The following is a 17,055-nucleotide window of genomic DNA, read 5'->3' as shown; positions in this document are numbered from 1 at the left end:
TTTTTAAATAGAATATTAATGTTTTATTACTTTAAGATTATTATTTTTTTAATTAACACATTAGCATAAAAGTAACGGTATGAGGCAAATTGGGTCACCAAACCTCAATCAAGGGATGAAAGTGAGCCATTTTGAGTTTGGGAGAGTAAACTGGGATTTGACTGAAGTTTCAGGAGGCATTGGTATAATTAAGCCTGAGGCCAAACCTCAGGTGGGCACTTGAAACTCTGGTAAAAATGTAAAGGGTTTTTAACTGTAGACATCCTTGAATTTTGCACCCAGTTGCAATTGGGTCCCTGAACTTTTTTTGAGGCAATTACATCATTTAGCTCGACAAGTAGTTCCAATTGGGTCATGCTGTAAGAGAATCCGTCAAGTTTGACCGTGTGAATGTCACGTGCTCTGTTGTGAGGGGTATATTGGAGTTTTCACGATGACCAGCTCCATGTCTGCAAACCTGTTCATAAATCTCATAAAGTCTAAGATAGTGTATGTGTGAGAGGGAGAGAGACAGTGTAAGCTTGTGTAAGAGTGAAAGAAAGTGTGGTAATGACATCCACAACATCGACTCTTTCATGGAGTTCTTCCTCGTTGCTTCAAAGCTTCGCTGCAAACACAAACGAAGCCTGTAAATTGTCAAATTGAAGAACATGCTTGGTGGTTTTCACTCAAAAGAAAGCCAAGAAGGCTCGAACAGTAATTATAAGAAATGGGTTCTCTTCTAACACTTCGGTGTTTCTAAATTTTTACTAGAAAGCACAAAATTTGTGTGGTCTTTGCTCTGAGAATTCATAAAAGATGAACCCACCTCAATTTGAGCCATATGGTTTGCTAAGCACAGTTGGGTTCAATGAAATTTTGTCCAAGATTTTCTTTTTTTTCAATTTTGTTCTTAATCATTTTCAAAAAATCATTCTACTGCTCAAAAGGACGCTTTTACCCCTTATTTTGACGGACAAATTGACAAACTTGGATGGCAGAACCCAATTAGAACAACTTGTGAAGTTAAATGATGTAATTGCTTCAAAAAAAAAAAAAAAAAAATTTCACAGATCCATTTACAACTGGAGGCAAAGTTCAGGAGTCTACAGTTTAAAACACAAATGTAAAATATGACCCGAAAAGTATTCTAAACAAACGGTGCAGATGAAGCCAAAACAGTCACGTCGGATCACATGATCCTCATCCACTTACATAATTATCCTTCTTAACCCTCAACCCCAAGTAATTAAAAAGTAATTAAAAATTTAATATAGTGTGCCCATTACCAAAAGCAGAGCGACACCGAATCTTCCACTTCCAATTTTCATCCAATTCTGAAAACTCTTGGAGCGACCAAAAGCGAAAAATTGCTAGTCAAACTGGAACGATTTCTCATGTTCGTTGGCTCGAACCAGAAATTCTGAGAAGAAGAAGAAGCAGCAGCAGCAAGTTTGTGGTTCACGGATCGGAAAATCGGAGAAGAAAGAAGCGAAAGTCAGAAAGATCTTGCTTTTTTTCTGCAATAAGATCGATTCTCTTCATGGACAATAATTTCATGGATTTGCAACAAAAGGTTCGAAATTCTTCTGAGAATTCTCACTTTCCATGGAATTCAATTTCCGTGTGGTGATATCTGTTTGTTATCCATTTGTACGAGTGTTTTTAAGGTTGTGATTGGATGTGTGTCACTAGGGTTAGGGTTTTCAAGCTCTTGCCATAATATTTATTCAATTATATATGAAATAGAAACCTGAGGGCTTCTAGTAGCTGTGAATTTCAAAATGCAATCCGGGAAGCATGAGAATTTCAATAAGCAATCCCCAGCTTCTAGATTACGTGCCCACAACCGACTCGAGTCGGGTCCTGAACCGTATAGTGGTAGTAGGAGGGGTAATATACGGCGTGAGGCGGCTGATCACTCTATTAGGGGGACTTTGAGCCCTCACGAATTGCAACAGGATGTGGGTGTGAGTCAAAGGACTGATTATATTGATAGGAGGGACTATGGTTGGCATTTGGGTGGTGGTAGGACTGATCGGGCGAGGCAGAGGTCAAGATCGGCGTCACCAGTGCAACCTTTTAGCAACATGCGGAAAAGGCCGCATTTTGATGAAGGGGTTGGGGTTTTGCGTAGGAATTATTCACCGCTGCCACAGGTACCAGTTCGTTTGGAGTTATCACGCAGACAAGAATTGGCTGAGCCTGGAACATATAATGCAACTGATGATTTGAATAGTAGACGAGTTTATGGGTCTGACCATAATGATTCTAGAATCAGTAAAGAAGAATTAAATGAAATCGGATTGTCAGCTGGTGATAAACATGGGACGTTGAGTCAAAAATCAGTGCATATGGAAGATGGTGCGGTAAGGGGATCAAAATCTGTCCCTACTGAAGATAACACTGTACTAGGAACATATTGGCCTCCTCCAGACCCGTATCCTGTGATAACTCCTGGGGAGAGTGGTGCCCACTTGCCATCATCATCACGAAGCATGAATATACGCCATTTTGAGCAAGAAAGACTTCATTATCTGGATCCTGTTGCTTTGGATAGATTACCGGTGACGAAATCCTACAAGGGAGAGAACCCCATTTTTCCTTCAAGGGATGGTGTGCACCCCATGATGTCAGGTGCTCATTCGGAGGATTTCCTTGCTAGCTCCTCCACGGGCATAAGGAATGAATTTCAGGAATCTTATCGGGGTGGCATGCACTTGCCTTCTTTGGATGAATTTTCAAGTAGCAGCCGGAAACTTACAGATTCCTTGAGCATCAATGCATTTAAGCAAAGGCCACTAGCCAATTCTTCTAGAGACCCTGATTCTGGCAAGAGGAATCTTTCATTTTACCAGAGATGTAGTCCTACTAGAGGTGAGCATGATGATTATTTTCGCACCAAATCAAGGGGAATGGCAGTTGATGATCGTGGATATCCATCTGATGACTTACACAAAATGATGCATCCACGAGCACCACTAAACGTTGATCATACTCAAATGGTTTATAATCATGGAAATTTTTCAAGACCTAGTATTATGAACCCTGCTATGGACAGATTAGATAATACTGAGGATTCTTCTGGAAACTCAAGAAAGGGCATTATGCTGAATAATTCTACATTGCAAAGGCAATCATTATCAGACTACCCTGATAGAAGCAGGATATCAGAGGCATCAAAACATGGTGGGGAATATTTGGGTTCTGGATGCACTCATGACGACTTTGGAAGGAGAATGTCACAAGATTATGAAATATGCCATTTTGGTGCGTCACAGGATTGTCAGATCTCACACCTGAAAGCAGATTTTGGTTTGGAAAGAGATGTGAGTATGAAGTATCAGGACAGGCTGTCTCCTCTGCCTACATTTGATTCAGAAATGCGTAGACATACTATTGGAATGCAGATTAGGAGAGAGGAGCTTGGAATATATGAACCATCAGATAGGGTGCTCAAAAGAAACTATGTTATTGGAGAAGATACAAGTACACATAATCCTAGAACATTTATGTCTGATAAGTGGAGGTCTAGAGAATTCCAGGATTTATATGATAGTGGTGAAGAGTGGAATGATGGAGATATAGGCAATTTGTATACATCTGCTTCAGCTGGATTTGACCATAATAGATACAGTAAGGCTGAGAGGGGGTTTGTTGGGCGAAACTATCATGATGAATATGCATCCGATGATTGGTTGCCATCTCAACGCTCTTTGGCACAAGCACAAAGGCATTCAGTCAGATTTTATAAACATGGTGATCGGTATTTAAAGGGTCATCGAAAACCTGGTTCATTAAGTAGACATAAGTTGAACCACACTGATATAAAAAGTGGTGTTCACAAACAGAACAGAGTTTGGAAAAGAAATGATAATTATCTAGAAGATGTCCATGCAGATGATGGTAATGATGCTGATCCATCAGAAAATGGGATGAGCTCTACAGGTCCTGAGCCACCCGAGGATTCTGAGGAGTTTATGCAAATGGTACACGAAGCCTTTTTAAAGTACTCTAAAAAGCTAAATATGAACACGGCTGTCCAGAGAAGGTACAAGGAACAAGGAAAGGCTGGTACTTTGTTCTGCATCGTATGTGGCCGAAGGTCTGTTTTCTTTTCTATCATATTCTTTTCCAGTGGGGCTCCAGTTATGAACTTTTCATTCAGGAAACTTTAAGTATTACTACTATGCAGTAACTCTATGCTTTTATTACTAGGGTTTTCTTTAGGATTTTTACATGACCAATAATTTGATTTTGTTATATAGTTTTCTGGTTAATGTTTGGAGGTGGGTGGTGAATTGGAATCAATTCAGTGTAGGAAGGCATGAATCTCTGGTGAGCTCCACAAATGTGGGTGAAGCCATAAAAGTTACGCCAGGATGCTAGTTCAAGTTGCTTTTTATGACATTTAAATTTCGTGAAAATTATGTGGTTTTTGATTTGTTCCATGTTGGTCGTGGGGGAAATGCCTACTAGAGAATGGTGCTTTTGGAGTCGTTCATTCACCAATCATGGTTGAAATTTTAAGTAACCTGGCTTTCTTAGTGGGAATGACAGACACCATTTGATAAAACAAGGGTCATCGTCCAGCGGAAAATCATATAAAGGTGGATAAGAAATGCAAAAGAAGGATTTGCAATGGAAGTTGGAGAGATAGGTTCTGTTGGAATACACTGGGCATGAGTAGGCGCAAAGTTCCCACAATGATCTAAGAAGTCAGCGACATTGACATCAACCATTTGGTTTGCTGGCTGAGAGGTGATAAGCAAGTTTGGATACATCCTTGTGCAAATTAAGCTGCTTACTGTTTAGAATTCTTTACCAAACCCAGGAGATCGCTGAATGACTTTTAGGAAAGAAGATTAGAACCCAAATTAGAAATTTTATGTAAAAAAATTTCGTAAAGCTTCAAGGGTGAAATTAAGAAAGCAATCATTGGACAAAGTCTTATCAAGTGTTAGACAGGGCATTGGTTTGTTTTGTTACTGCTCCAAGGTTGATGTGTACTTTGTACTTTTATGAGGATATCTTCGGTGTCAGACTTGTCTTAAATTTGATACAAGTCTATCCCAAGCCTTATCTTATGAGGTTGTGGTAGTTTGTTGCTGATATAAATATGGGATCTTATGAACGTGTTTTGCTTGATATGAGGTAATCGAGCTTTGTGGCAAATGAGAGACGAGATGATTAATTTAAATCAAACAAGGCTGTAGCAGTTGAGGGCTTCAAAAAGTTTCTGGTTTTTGTTTTCACTATTTATTTATCCTTGGTGAAGATATCAAAGTCTTTTTTTTAAATTTCCTTTTTTATTATTTGTATATATGATACTTGTTAGGGCATGGAATTTGAATATGGTATCGATTAGCATGTTTAAATGGGATGCCGCTGATGTTTCTGCTTTCCGCTTATTTGGGTAGAAGTTATACTCACAAGTAATATGTCATTTTTCGTTTGTTTATTTATCTATGCTGTTACAGCTTCTCAAAGGAGTTCATGGACACTCGACGTTTGGTAACGCATGCATTTATGTCTCACAAAGTTGGTTTGAGGGCACAGCACTTGGGCCTTCTCAAAGCAGTTTGTGTTCTGTTGGGGTGGAGTACTGTTGTTCCTTCTGACACTGTCACATGGGTTCCCCATATCTTGCCCAAGGCAGAAGCTTTGGCTCAGAAGGAAGATTTGATCCTCTGGCCTCCAGTTATTATTGTCCACAATATTTCTATGTCAGACAACAATCCTCAAAATTGGAAGGTGGTTACCATTGAAGCGCTTGAGGCTCTTCTAAGAGGTGAGTGACTATTGTCTTAAAAATCCCAATGGTGAAAATTTCCAGATGTACTAAGGCTATCAAATGCTTGAGCATAAAGTTGATAGGAAAAGCATTAGAAAAATTGTTAGCATGTAGCATATGTTCTATCAGCTAAAATTGTATCATATGTTCTATCAGCTAAAATTGTTAGCATGTAGCATCTGAATCAGTGACAATATTCAGGTTATCATATCAAGATGCCTTTTGCGTTCGTAGATTTTTGAATTACTTGGAACTAGGATTACAATTCTCTGATTTGAATATTTTGGGTTCTCCTTGAAATGGCAGGTAAAGGTTTAATCAAAGGAAGAATCAAGATGTGCCTGGGGAAGCCTGCTGACCAGAGTATGTTGGTGGTGAAGTTCTTAGGAACTTTTACTGGACTGGGGGATGCAGAGAGGATTCATAAGCATTTTGCGGAGCATAAGCGTGGGAGAGTAGATTTTGAGCAAGCAACATCCTCCAATGGAGAAATCAGAGAGGCAGGAATGCAGGGAGACAACGTGGAGGAGCAAATTCTATATGGGTATATGGGGATTGTGGAGGACTTGGATAAAGTAGATTTCCATACCAGGAACTGGACTGTGATAAAGAGCAAGAAGGAGATTCAGGACCTGGCCGATGCTCCCGTCAAACCTGATGAGAGGTAGCTCATAGCTGTGCACAAACACTAATTCAAGGAGGTTTAGTTGTACTTTCCTCAAAAGATACTCGAAAGAGAACAGAACAGAAATTATCATGTATAAGAACTAAAGTCACATCTAGCTTTTATTATTAGTGCAAATACTCTCTATTCTGAACTCATTGAAAGCCTTATATTTTTGCGCGTACCTTCCATTATATAAAAAAGCTAATTAACCGTTTATGTTGTAATTTGTAGTCATGTTTGTAAAAGGCCGAGTTGGCTTAACTCCATTATTGAGGCTGCCTTTCCTGTGTTGGACTAGTTTCATGAATGAAATTCCGTTTGGATTCTATAATAATAAACAATTTAAAAAATTTGCCTTTCATTATTTGAATGGAAGGAAATGCCAACTGAAGGATCACAATCTAACACAAAAGATTTAAACACAACTTTTAAAATGCGTGACGCTGCAGATGGATTTTTTATGATCCTAGGAGGTTTGCCTTTTGTTAAATTTAAATTTTGGTAATTTTGTTTTTGTTCTTGTGGAAGTAGATTATAGTTTTGTTTGTAACAGATGGGTGACGATTTCCACACTCCTATCTTGTGCACTTGCACACTCGTTTTTTTTTGTTTTGTTTTTTTTTTGTTGTAAATGTTTTGATAAAAGAAGAGTGTAGGTGCCAACGGAATCTAGCTCAGTGGAAAAAGATTTTTGATTTGCATATCAGTTGTCTCAAGTTCGAATCCCAATGACACCTTAGTAGTGTGTGTGCGCCTACTCCTTATATTTTGGACTATCACTTGTATTAAGAAGAAGAAGAAAAGAAGTGTAGGCAATAAAAATAAGGGAAGTGCGAAGTGTGAGTGCAAAAAATGGCCTCCCTAGGATGCAAATTACACTTATCTTTCAAACTGCAAATTCAGAATGGTTTATATATGAATCTGAAACATATACTCAAGCAAGAATAATCTTAATATATCGACAGTCTTGACAACAAAACATGCTTGCATTACCAAGTTGTTTAGCAAGCGATGTCAACATCCTTGTGTTCCGGATTTAACGTTAGAAAAGATTTAATGCATTTCTAACATTAAATTTGTACACAACGGGTAAGACTGAAGGACTTTTATATGAAAACATAAATGTTGGTTATAATTCAAAGTAACACTATACACACACATAAACTTCTGTGGTTGAATGTCTCTTTCAATGCCTCACAGAAAGATCCACTCCAACATTGTCATCCTTTTTCTCTGGTGAAATTTGTGCCTTGTCGTGTGCTCAAAATGCGTCTGTTTTGACCACTAGCCTCTCAACAATGATATTTTTGGGAAGCCTAATCACTTCCATCCAGCAATGTGCTGCCTCTCTGATTTGCAAGCAAATCTCACTTCCTTTTTCAACATATATCAGTATGTTCGAGAACAAATACAATTGGAGCTGTGAAAAATCTACAAAACTTTGACAGATAGTAAAACCAGTATGCTTCCTCATCTCCTTTGGAAGTTGAGATACTTGATGCCGTAGGCAAAGACGAACAAGAATAGGAGCACGAAACCAATATGGGCAACAACAACGGCTCCAAGGAAGTCATATTCAAAGCCTAATCTCCTCTTAAGGTAAGTCTGCACTGACATGCGAGCTTGTCCTGGAACTTCAACTAATGAAGTTTTGTCTCCCACTTGGGAAGTCACAAGTCCATAGATTGTCCAAGCCACCGGAGAACCCCAGTAGTACCATCTCCACCATATTGGTATTTGCTGAAAAAATGAGCAAGTATAAAATGCCATAATTTGTTTTTAAATAACTACTTAAAGTCATTAAATGGGGAGGCTGTCCTCCTTTCTCTTCACTAAAATCATTTGCTCCATAAAACATGAGGAATATTATCATGCCACTATATAGACTTATGACTCTAATCATTAGCTCCATCAAAGTTAGATCTGATTCTAATCATGGCAGCTTTCCTAAAGACCAATTTTGTCAGAGGCTTGCTAGTGCTGAGTTTTAAGTCACACAAAAATGATTAGCATTGTTGTATATGATTGCTTTGTAATGAGAAAATCTTCTTAACATGTTGATCTCTTGTTAATTTGTGGACTAGTTAACTCAAAGATTTGCAATTCATAGTTTGTATGTGTGCCTACGGACTACAGATACTTACCGTCCTAGGGATGAGGAAACCAGAGAAGAGATTCCAGAAGCTTAGGAAAAAGGACATCACAATGGCTGCAATTTGGTGGCCTGGCGTGAGAGCTACAAGCATCATGCCATACAATGTGAAGTAGATAAAGCACATCAATATGAAGTAGTAGAACCAAAAAAACTTGTCAACTCTCCAAGGGAAGCCGATCATTGAATAAAGGATGAGACTATACACCAGAGTTTGGACGGCAACGTAAATTGTCTCAATTGCCACCTGCAGGACATAAGATTTTTAATATACTGAGATATGCAGACTTGGCTCTATGACAAAAGTTGTTGCTTTGAATTTACTCTTGCATCATATTTTCCTACTTGGCTTAATATCAAGGTTTCCGCTTGTTTTACCTGGGCAAATGCATAAGGCAATGCAGAGTACATCCCTGCTGCTCTTTCGCGGTAGAATACTGTTCTTTCAATTGCCACAACAGGCTGCACTGAGGCAGTGTTGGTGGCTCCCAGGAACATAATGGCAGAATACATGGCTCCCATCAGATTGAGTAGGTCTTGTTCCTTGTGTCTATTAAGATAAAATTTTCCAATAAACTTTAGAATCATGTAACAGTACAAAATCAAAGATTAGTGTACTTGATTGTAGAGGCTGGTAAGATGAACAGAGGTGCATGACATGATTTCCTAATGAGATAGATAGAACTTATAATTGTATTGTATCTATGCAGAGTTCTATGGTGTAACAAGATAATGAGGTTAATAGCTTTCTTATTTTCTCTCCTTTTCCTTTTTTCTTTCAGTCATGCAATATCAACCAGTAAAAATTCAGAATAATGCGCCAGCAAGTGAGGCTATACCAATTAGGGTTGCATGCTTAATCCTATTACGGATAAGTAAGCCGTGACCATCATGCTTATTTTAATAAAATATCTTGACAAGAGCAGAAAAATAAGAGACCTTATGACTTACGTTTTTTCTCCTTTGTTCCAGAAAATAAGTCCGAAAATAGTACCGACAACTATGCTCAAAAAGAGCCGGATGGCATTGTATGGCGGGTTCCTCCAGTATGACCAATGTTGTTTCCAGAAGCAAGCTTTGCATTGAGTAAGAAAAGACTGAGAGTATTTAGTGGGGAAGTGAAGGTCTTTGGATCCTGGGACTGGAGTGCTTAGCTCTTCAATAAGTTCGTGATTCTTCCTGGGAAGGAGGAAGCAAATGATATAAACTTTGAGTTAGCCTATTACTAAAGAATGATTAGCAAAATGCAGCACAACGATGCAAGTGACGATTAAGGGCCTAAATGTCCCACTTACTTATAAAGTTCAGACTTCTGATATATATCAGCAAAGTCCACATTGAGTTGTGCCTCAACTGCAGGAGAACTAATTTCCAACATCCATGTTGCAGGATTGTAACCATCTCTGATCTCAGTAATTCCTGGAATAGCCTGCGGGAGGTTAAAGAAATTTGTTTGACATTTTGTTTGACTGAAAGTACTGGGAATTATAACACATCAGTTTCTAATGACCATGTAACAAGTGATACTCACTTGAAAATATTCTATCAGCCTTTGAGAACAGCGGCCAAGGGGTCCGGCATAAATAACTTGTCCACCTCTCTTCATCAGAAGTAGCTGTGAGAAAAATGATCAAAGTGAATTAAAGAAAATGGCTAACAACAATTACAAATAGAAGATTTTGTTACGAATTTCTGACTATGAGAAATGACAGATACCTCATCAAAGGCTTCAAAAATGTCTATGCTTGGCTGATGAATAGTGCAGACAAGAGTCCTCCCTGTATCCACAGTATTTCTCACTGTACGCATGACGATTGCAGCAGCCCTTGCATCAAGACCTGATGTTGGCTCATCCATGAAGATTATAGAGGGGTTCGCAACCAACTCTACAGCTACGGTTAATCTCTTTCTCTGTTCTGTTGACAGACCATTTATTCCAGGAAGGCCTACTAAGGAATTCCTCAGTGGGTGTAGCTCAACCAAATCCATGACTTCCTCCACAAACATCTAGATATCAGAAGGGGGAAAAAGTATGATAAATACAATATGACAAACCCATGACTTGTTGATATAGCAACAACTAAATTGAACACAATCAGTATTTATGAGGCAATCCCTATATCCCTATATATCTGTGTGTGTAACACTTTATGGGAGACCCAAGACTGCATTTGGTACCAGACACTTTAAAATAAAAAAAATACAAAATACAAAGTAAAGTTTGTGTCAAAAGATGATGCCTGTCGTGTTTCCTTTGTAATCTCCTTAGCAAGGCGCATCCAGGCAGAGTACAGAAGAGATTCATAAACAGTTACATTTGGAGAATGGATATCATTTTGTTCACAATAACCGCTAACTCGGGCAAAAGTTGCTTGGTTCTTTGGGTAACCAGAAATGCTGATACTTCCTTCAATATAACCACTAGTTTTCCTTCCTGCTAGCACATCCATTAAGGTAGTCTTTCCTGCACCACTTACACCAACCAATGCTGTTAGAATGCCAGGCCTAAAAGCACCACTAACATCTCGTAACAATTGGAGGCGATCCTCTTCAATTCCTTGGCTCTTCATTTCCTGATGAATAACTCAAAACTTTCAGCATTTATTTCGGCAAATGGCCACACATATTGAAAATATCCTTCATTTGAGTTTTTTTTTTTTAAAATTTATTTTTATAACTTTTATAAAGTTCATACAACATACTTCACAATGTTTGGCACAATTTTTTCCAACACTTAATTGTTAGTAACATATAGTACTTGACATTCCATCTACAGCTTATACAAACAAAAACAGAGATTTCAAAATTAATCAATTTTGGTTACAGTGCATTGCTAAGTTAAAAGGGTAGTTGTCTGGCTCCCATTTGTCAGTGTTTTCAAGTATATATTTATTAAATCACTTTAGTTGTTTTCTTTAAAAGCAAGGAGCTTTAAAATTTTATCATATGGTAATGCTGCATGTTGTATAAGGACACATAGAGGACTTACAGCAGGCATATCAACATAGTAGTTCACATGATCAAATGCAAGTGATAAAGGCTGAAAGTGCAGGACCATTCCTCGTTTCTTAGGTTTCTTCACGACCATATCGATACCTGTTATTCACATAGTATCATCATTAGCAAGCTTCCTTTACCTCCTTTTTAAAAGCAATGTACAACTCTAGATCTTGAACCTTCCGACAATGGGGCAGTGGATGCTGAACTCATTTCTGTGCCTCCCATTATATCTAACATTGACTGGTTTTTACTTCTATGCTTGTCATCATCCTCCAGAATAATGGATTTAGAATCTCCGAAAGCTACATATAGTTTTGAAAACATTATTGGACTCAAAATCTTAATCACATAACTGAAATAATGATTATTATGAGAAATTATAGCTTACGGTTCAGATAAGTCAGTGCTGCAATAAACAAGATGTTGAAAAGCAGTGAAAAGCCAAGGAGTGCCCCTATGCATATCCAATACCAGTATTCTTCTGTAAACATGCCTCTGGTCTTTAGAAGAGCCTTTCCAACTGTAGGTTCAGAGATTCTTGGGTCAATATTGGGCTGTAACAGAGAAAACGTATTCTGTCAGTCAAATTATAAGAATAGCTGTGGCCTCCAAAAGGCAGCCTCCTCTGCAAACCACCTAAAAAGAAAAGCTGTCAAAGGAAACAAATTGATAGACAATATGAAGGAGATCTTACTGCACTCCATCTTTTGTCAAGAAATTCATTGATGACAATGGCATTTTGTCCATACATCATGGGAGAAATATAGTAGCCCCATATCATCCACGGTTCAATGTCATCTGCACGAAAGGATTGATTAAATTCTTACATCTCCTTCAAATAAAATGGATAGCAAGTTAAGAATGTGTGGGATTGTAGCTGCTTGAGTCATTAACTGTATAGATAGCACAAACAATGAACCTTTGGCAACAATGAATCCACCAAGGACAAAAACCAATAGCAGCGTGAAGGTGCCAAGTGTGCTTGCAACTATTTGTGTTCTTCCAAGAGCTGCAATGAAACGGAACAGAGATAGGGCCATCTGATGCACACTGAATAACGCCAATAGCTGGCGGAAAAACCTGCGTAAGTTTGAAATGTGCTACTGATCATAATTTAAAGAATTTGTTATCACTTGTAGGTGTTATGAACAGAATTCTATGCACATGATGGTTACACATTCAGGCACATACCTACTAGCTGCAGGAGCAAAACCGATAGTGTAATACGTGAGTATGATCCATATTCCTGATTCTATCAATGATACAGGAATCCTGAGAACCGAAATTGGTAAGCAGAAAGCCCATGCTGGATGTAACAAGAGATCTCTCTGTTTGAAAAATACAGGGAGCCTGAATATAGTCATTGCAAGCTCTGTCATCCCATTGAACATTACATTTATCAGACTGAAAAATAGTGCACCATAAAATTTCCCACCATCTTCTAATCTGCCGTGCTTCATCTCTGTTCTCCAAAATATAGTCATGGAAATTATTGACATGATTGTGATCTGTGTTGTCTTGAATACATATAGAGGGGAGTTGCGCTTCATCAATAGCCACTCTCTTGCAAAGCATGCCTTGAAGAGTTCCCAGTTTGAGATTCCATACATTTTTTTCGATAATGCTGCAGGATGAGTTTTAGATCTGTCATAGGGATTTCCAAGTTCTTCAGACAGGTTTTGGCCAATGTGGAAGTTTTTGAAATAATCCGAAAATTCCAATGCACTAATATATCGGTATGGTTCGTTCTTTTTAAACCAGTATTGTTCTTGGTCCTTTGTAGAAATAACCTCTTGCAGGAAGTCTGCCACTCCTTTCCTTTCTGGACATTTGAAACCTACACTCTCAAAAAATTCTAGTGCATTCTCTCGTGGACCTTGGTAGACAATATGACCCTCCGAAACTAAGATAATGTTATCAAAGAGTTCAAAGGTTTCAGGTGCAGGTTGCAGAAGAGAAATTATCATGGTGACATCCATTATATGAACCATCTGCCTCATAAACCGGATGATTTGGAATGTGGTTGAACTGTCTAAACCAGTAGATATTTCATCCATGAAAAAAGCTTTTGCTGGTCCAACCAGCATTTCTCCTGCATTCATCAGGACCAAGTTCTTATCAGGATTGAGCATTTTGTTAATAGAAAAGTTGTGATGGTGGCATAGTTGACTAATAGAACTATGTCAGATAAGTATTTTTCTCTTGCTTTTTGAGTATTTTATACACACCTGTCGTAAGACGCTTCTTTTGTCCACCAGATATGCCCCTTCTCATCTCATCACCCACTAAAACATCAGCACATATATCTAATCCAAGTATCTGTTACAGTTTTTTAATTAGTTACAGTTGTAAGACTTGGTGTGTAGTTAGTTGGAAAATAAATAACCAACAAGAATGCAACAAACCTTCAGAACATAGTCTGTTACTAAACTGGTTTCGTGTCCTGCCAGAGCTGTGGCTTTCATGAATGCATCTATCTCAGGATCCGGTGTGATTCCTGATTCTTTTTCTCGTCTAGATAATTCCGCCAGTAGTTCGTATCTGGTACCAACCCCCAAGCATCTTCCTGAAAAATTCAATGTTTCTCTGACTGTCATCTCACCATGGTGCAGATCATGCTGGCTGATATAAGCGCATGTTCTTTGAGGAACAAACTCTGAAAATTCATGACCACAGTAAGTGACTCTTCCGGATACCTGTTATGAATTTTATCAGTGTCCAATCAGAATTTCAAGATTTACAGAAATAGTTTGTGCAATCTTCTTGAAAAGAGTTTCTAAGGCTGATAGCAATTTCCAGATCTGCGATTACAATTTTTATGAACCGGTCAACCTTTCAAAGAAACAAATGGAAAATGTATTAAATAAGATGACATTGGAGTTAACAAAAATCATTAACATTTTAGTAACATCTTAGCATCTGCTACATGTTGCATGATGAACAATTGGACTGAGGGTGAATGAAGTTTAACATGACATGACATCAATATTTGAAAGACATTGTTAGTGTTCAAAAGAAGGAGATGCCGCACCCTTAGATCGTTATCCGTCTGGCCAGCAAGTGCCTGAAGAAATGTTGTCTTCCCTGATCCCGGAGGTCCCAGAAGCAGTGTCATTCTGGAAAACGCTAACAAAATCAGTGAAATGCATACTCAATTCATCTAGTACTTCATTTTAAATCAGAATCACAACAGAAAAGTTATCCTATTAGAGAACATCTGGGTTTCTGATTGACAATGTGTGTCTAGGAATCACTGAACAACCAAATTCAACTTGTAAACTGGGAAAAATAAACAACATGAGAAATCATGTGCATGCTTGCTTCATAAAATTAATTAGACATTACCTTGATGGCTTAACTATTCCACTCATGTCACGAAGTATCTTGACTACTCTTTTCTTTAACGGGAACAGCTTCACAAATCCAAGAATTCCCTATTCACATGAAAAACAAAATTGAAAAGAAGAATAAGTGTAAACAAAAGTCATCCATCAGTAGACACATAGATACATTAGGTTGAAGCCTTATCTCCATTGGAAGTATGAACTTCTACTATCATCCTATAGAGGCTGCTTATTTCATTTTATATTATTGAATATGATCAAACTACCCTTTCCAGATCGAAGAACGTCGAAATTGAAGCATGAAACTATGTACTGCTCTATCCTATCACATTTGATTAAAGAAAATAAAAATAAAAATCCTGCATTTACTGTCTTACAGAGAAAAGGGGAAACACGAAGTACCCTCTATTTTGTAAGAGAAAAGAAATCCAGTCATAGTAAATTCAAATGAACCAATACAGAAAAGCAGAAAACAGAACAAAGTACTTCTATGATGTTCCTGTAGGAATTCAGCAGAGTGGGAAGTGCTCTGGTTCCAATATATGCATCCCCTTCTACTGATAAATGCTCGAACCGGACTTCAATCTGTGGAATCTCAATCCGAACCCTGTTAATACAAAATCAAATATAAAATTGTAAAATCACCATATAAAAAATACTTACCACCACAAAATATTTGAAAAAACAAACAAATAATAATATCACCTATCAGTCCTTTCTCTAAGCCTTAGAAGAAATTTCTCATTGTCCTCTTCAGCAACCTTGAGTATATTTTCCATGAGGTGCTTCTTGTCCAGCCTTCCAAGATTGGTAACATCAATCTCTTCATAACCAACTTTTCCATCATCTAAAACCTGCTTAAGCATTCCTCTTCTTAATCTATCAAACGTAGGAAGCCTCTCTATTGCAGCCCACTTCAACTCCTCCTCATCATCATATGCTGGCCTCCCACTGCGCTGAAACACATCCCCCTGCCCACTCCACAGTTCTCTGAAACTCGTCGAAGTCCAACTTCTCTTGCTCACTGATCCGTGAGTCCTCCTCCCACTGCTCACTGACCCCACAAGCTCATCTCCGGCCAATGCAGCCGCCATCTTTGATTCTTTATCACCCTTTTTAAAATTATATATTTCTCTTCACACAAGCATACTTCAAATCAAAAAGTTGAGGTGAAACTAGAGAAGGAAACAAATTCAAAAGAAACCCAACAAGTATTAGTTAGTAACAAATTTAAAAAAAAAGCATGAAAATCTTGGAAGCAGCAAGCTCCAGAGGAATGTTGTGTCAAGAAAAGTTGCTGGTGGTTTTCTTCTGCATGGCTTGGAGGAGTCTGAGGAGACATGGTTAACTTATGAGATATATGAGTCAGGAGGATATGGTGATGCTGACAGAGAGTAGAGAGTATTTAGTATTTACAGAGTTTGGGAACAGTTGAAAGCCAAATCCTTGGACATTTTTTTCACCATTTTTGCAAGATTCTATTTTCAAGACGTGGTTTTTCTAAGGATCTGTGACTGCATAATAAGGACAAAGCAGATATTATATATGGAACTTGAGGTGGATATTTAGCTTTCTTATTACTTCTTTTGTTCCTTCCTACAATAAGTTGTCTTCAAAGAATTATGGAACAGAGGAAGAATCCCAGTGACCTATTTACAACTCTATATGGCCAGTGGCCCTCCCAAGGCAACGTAAATGTTTTGTTTATTTACTTTTTCATATTTCGTAAGAAAAATACTACTTTTATTTTTTTAAGTCAATAGAAGAGAATATTCGAATTTGTGACATTTTCTATTTTCAAAAGAGAAATATCACTAGATTAGCCGTACTTAAATAATTGATTTTGACATGAGCCATTGCTAACCATTTAGTTTACTAAGCATCCAGTCTTTAAACTCTCCACTTTATTAGAGGAGATTCTTTTTAATTTTAATATGCAAGCAATATTGGATAGAGAGAATTGAATACTTTGACATTTATTCATTTTATGATAAATTATCATACATTCAGCTCTTGATAGATATTTTATTTATTAGAAATCATGTATCCAATTGACTTAAAAGAAGAGGTCCAATTGTAAAGGACCCACTAGTTTGGAGCAACTGTCTCTAGAAAAGAT

At 37.9% G+C, this 17,055-nt stretch overlaps 1 protein-coding gene and 1 pseudogene across 2 annotated transcripts; one reads left to right on the top strand and one right to left on the bottom strand.

The window, feature by feature from the left end:
• Positions 1 to 1,219: 1,219 nt before the first annotated feature.
• LOC117617927 lies at positions 1,220 to 6,704 on the top strand. Its single transcript, XM_034347556.1, has 3 exons — positions 1,220 to 4,084; positions 5,460 to 5,770; positions 6,080 to 6,704. Exons 1-3 carry the CDS (start codon positions 1,764 to 1,766, stop codon positions 6,439 to 6,441), a joined length of 2,994 nt encoding a protein of 997 aa, XP_034203447.1. The 5' UTR covers positions 1,220 to 1,763; the 3' UTR covers positions 6,442 to 6,704.
• Positions 6,705 to 7,371: 667 nt separating this feature from the next.
• On the bottom strand, positions 7,372 to 16,536 carry LOC117617751 (annotated as a pseudogene). Its single transcript, XR_004584377.1, has 20 exons — positions 15,642 to 16,536; positions 15,423 to 15,543; positions 14,938 to 15,026; positions 14,624 to 14,708; positions 13,998 to 14,288; positions 13,821 to 13,911; positions 12,784 to 13,684; positions 12,512 to 12,672; positions 12,287 to 12,390; positions 11,981 to 12,146; positions 11,769 to 11,894; positions 11,582 to 11,688; positions 10,833 to 11,165; positions 10,309 to 10,599; positions 10,124 to 10,207; positions 9,888 to 10,021; positions 9,544 to 9,771; positions 8,971 to 9,142; positions 8,585 to 8,839; positions 7,372 to 8,180 (listed from the first exon to the last, which is right to left on the bottom strand). The product of XR_004584377.1 is annotated as a pleiotropic drug resistance protein 2-like (transcript).
• Positions 16,537 to 17,055: the final 519 nt, after the last annotated feature.

The sequence above is a fragment of the Prunus dulcis genome, chromosome 2 (genome assembly GCF_902201215.1).
Source record: "Prunus dulcis chromosome 2, ALMONDv2, whole genome shotgun sequence".
NCBI classification, from domain to species: Eukaryota; Viridiplantae; Streptophyta; class Magnoliopsida; order Rosales; family Rosaceae; genus Prunus; species Prunus dulcis.
This window is presented reverse-complemented; position numbering and strand designations above follow the sequence as displayed.

Excerpts from the sequence above, each read along its gene's own strand:
- LOC117617927 (XM_034347556.1), top strand. The coding sequence starts at position 1,764 with ATGCAATCCGGGAAGCATGAGAATTTCAATAAGCAATCCCCAGCTTCT. Across the intron at positions 4,085-5,459 it reads TGCATCGTATGTGGCCGAAG|CTTCTCAAAGGAGTTCATGG; the intron begins GTCTGTTTTCTT and ends ATGCTGTTACAG. Across the intron at positions 5,771-6,079 it reads GCTTGAGGCTCTTCTAAGAG|GTAAAGGTTTAATCAAAGGA; the intron begins GTGAGTGACTAT and ends TTGAAATGGCAG.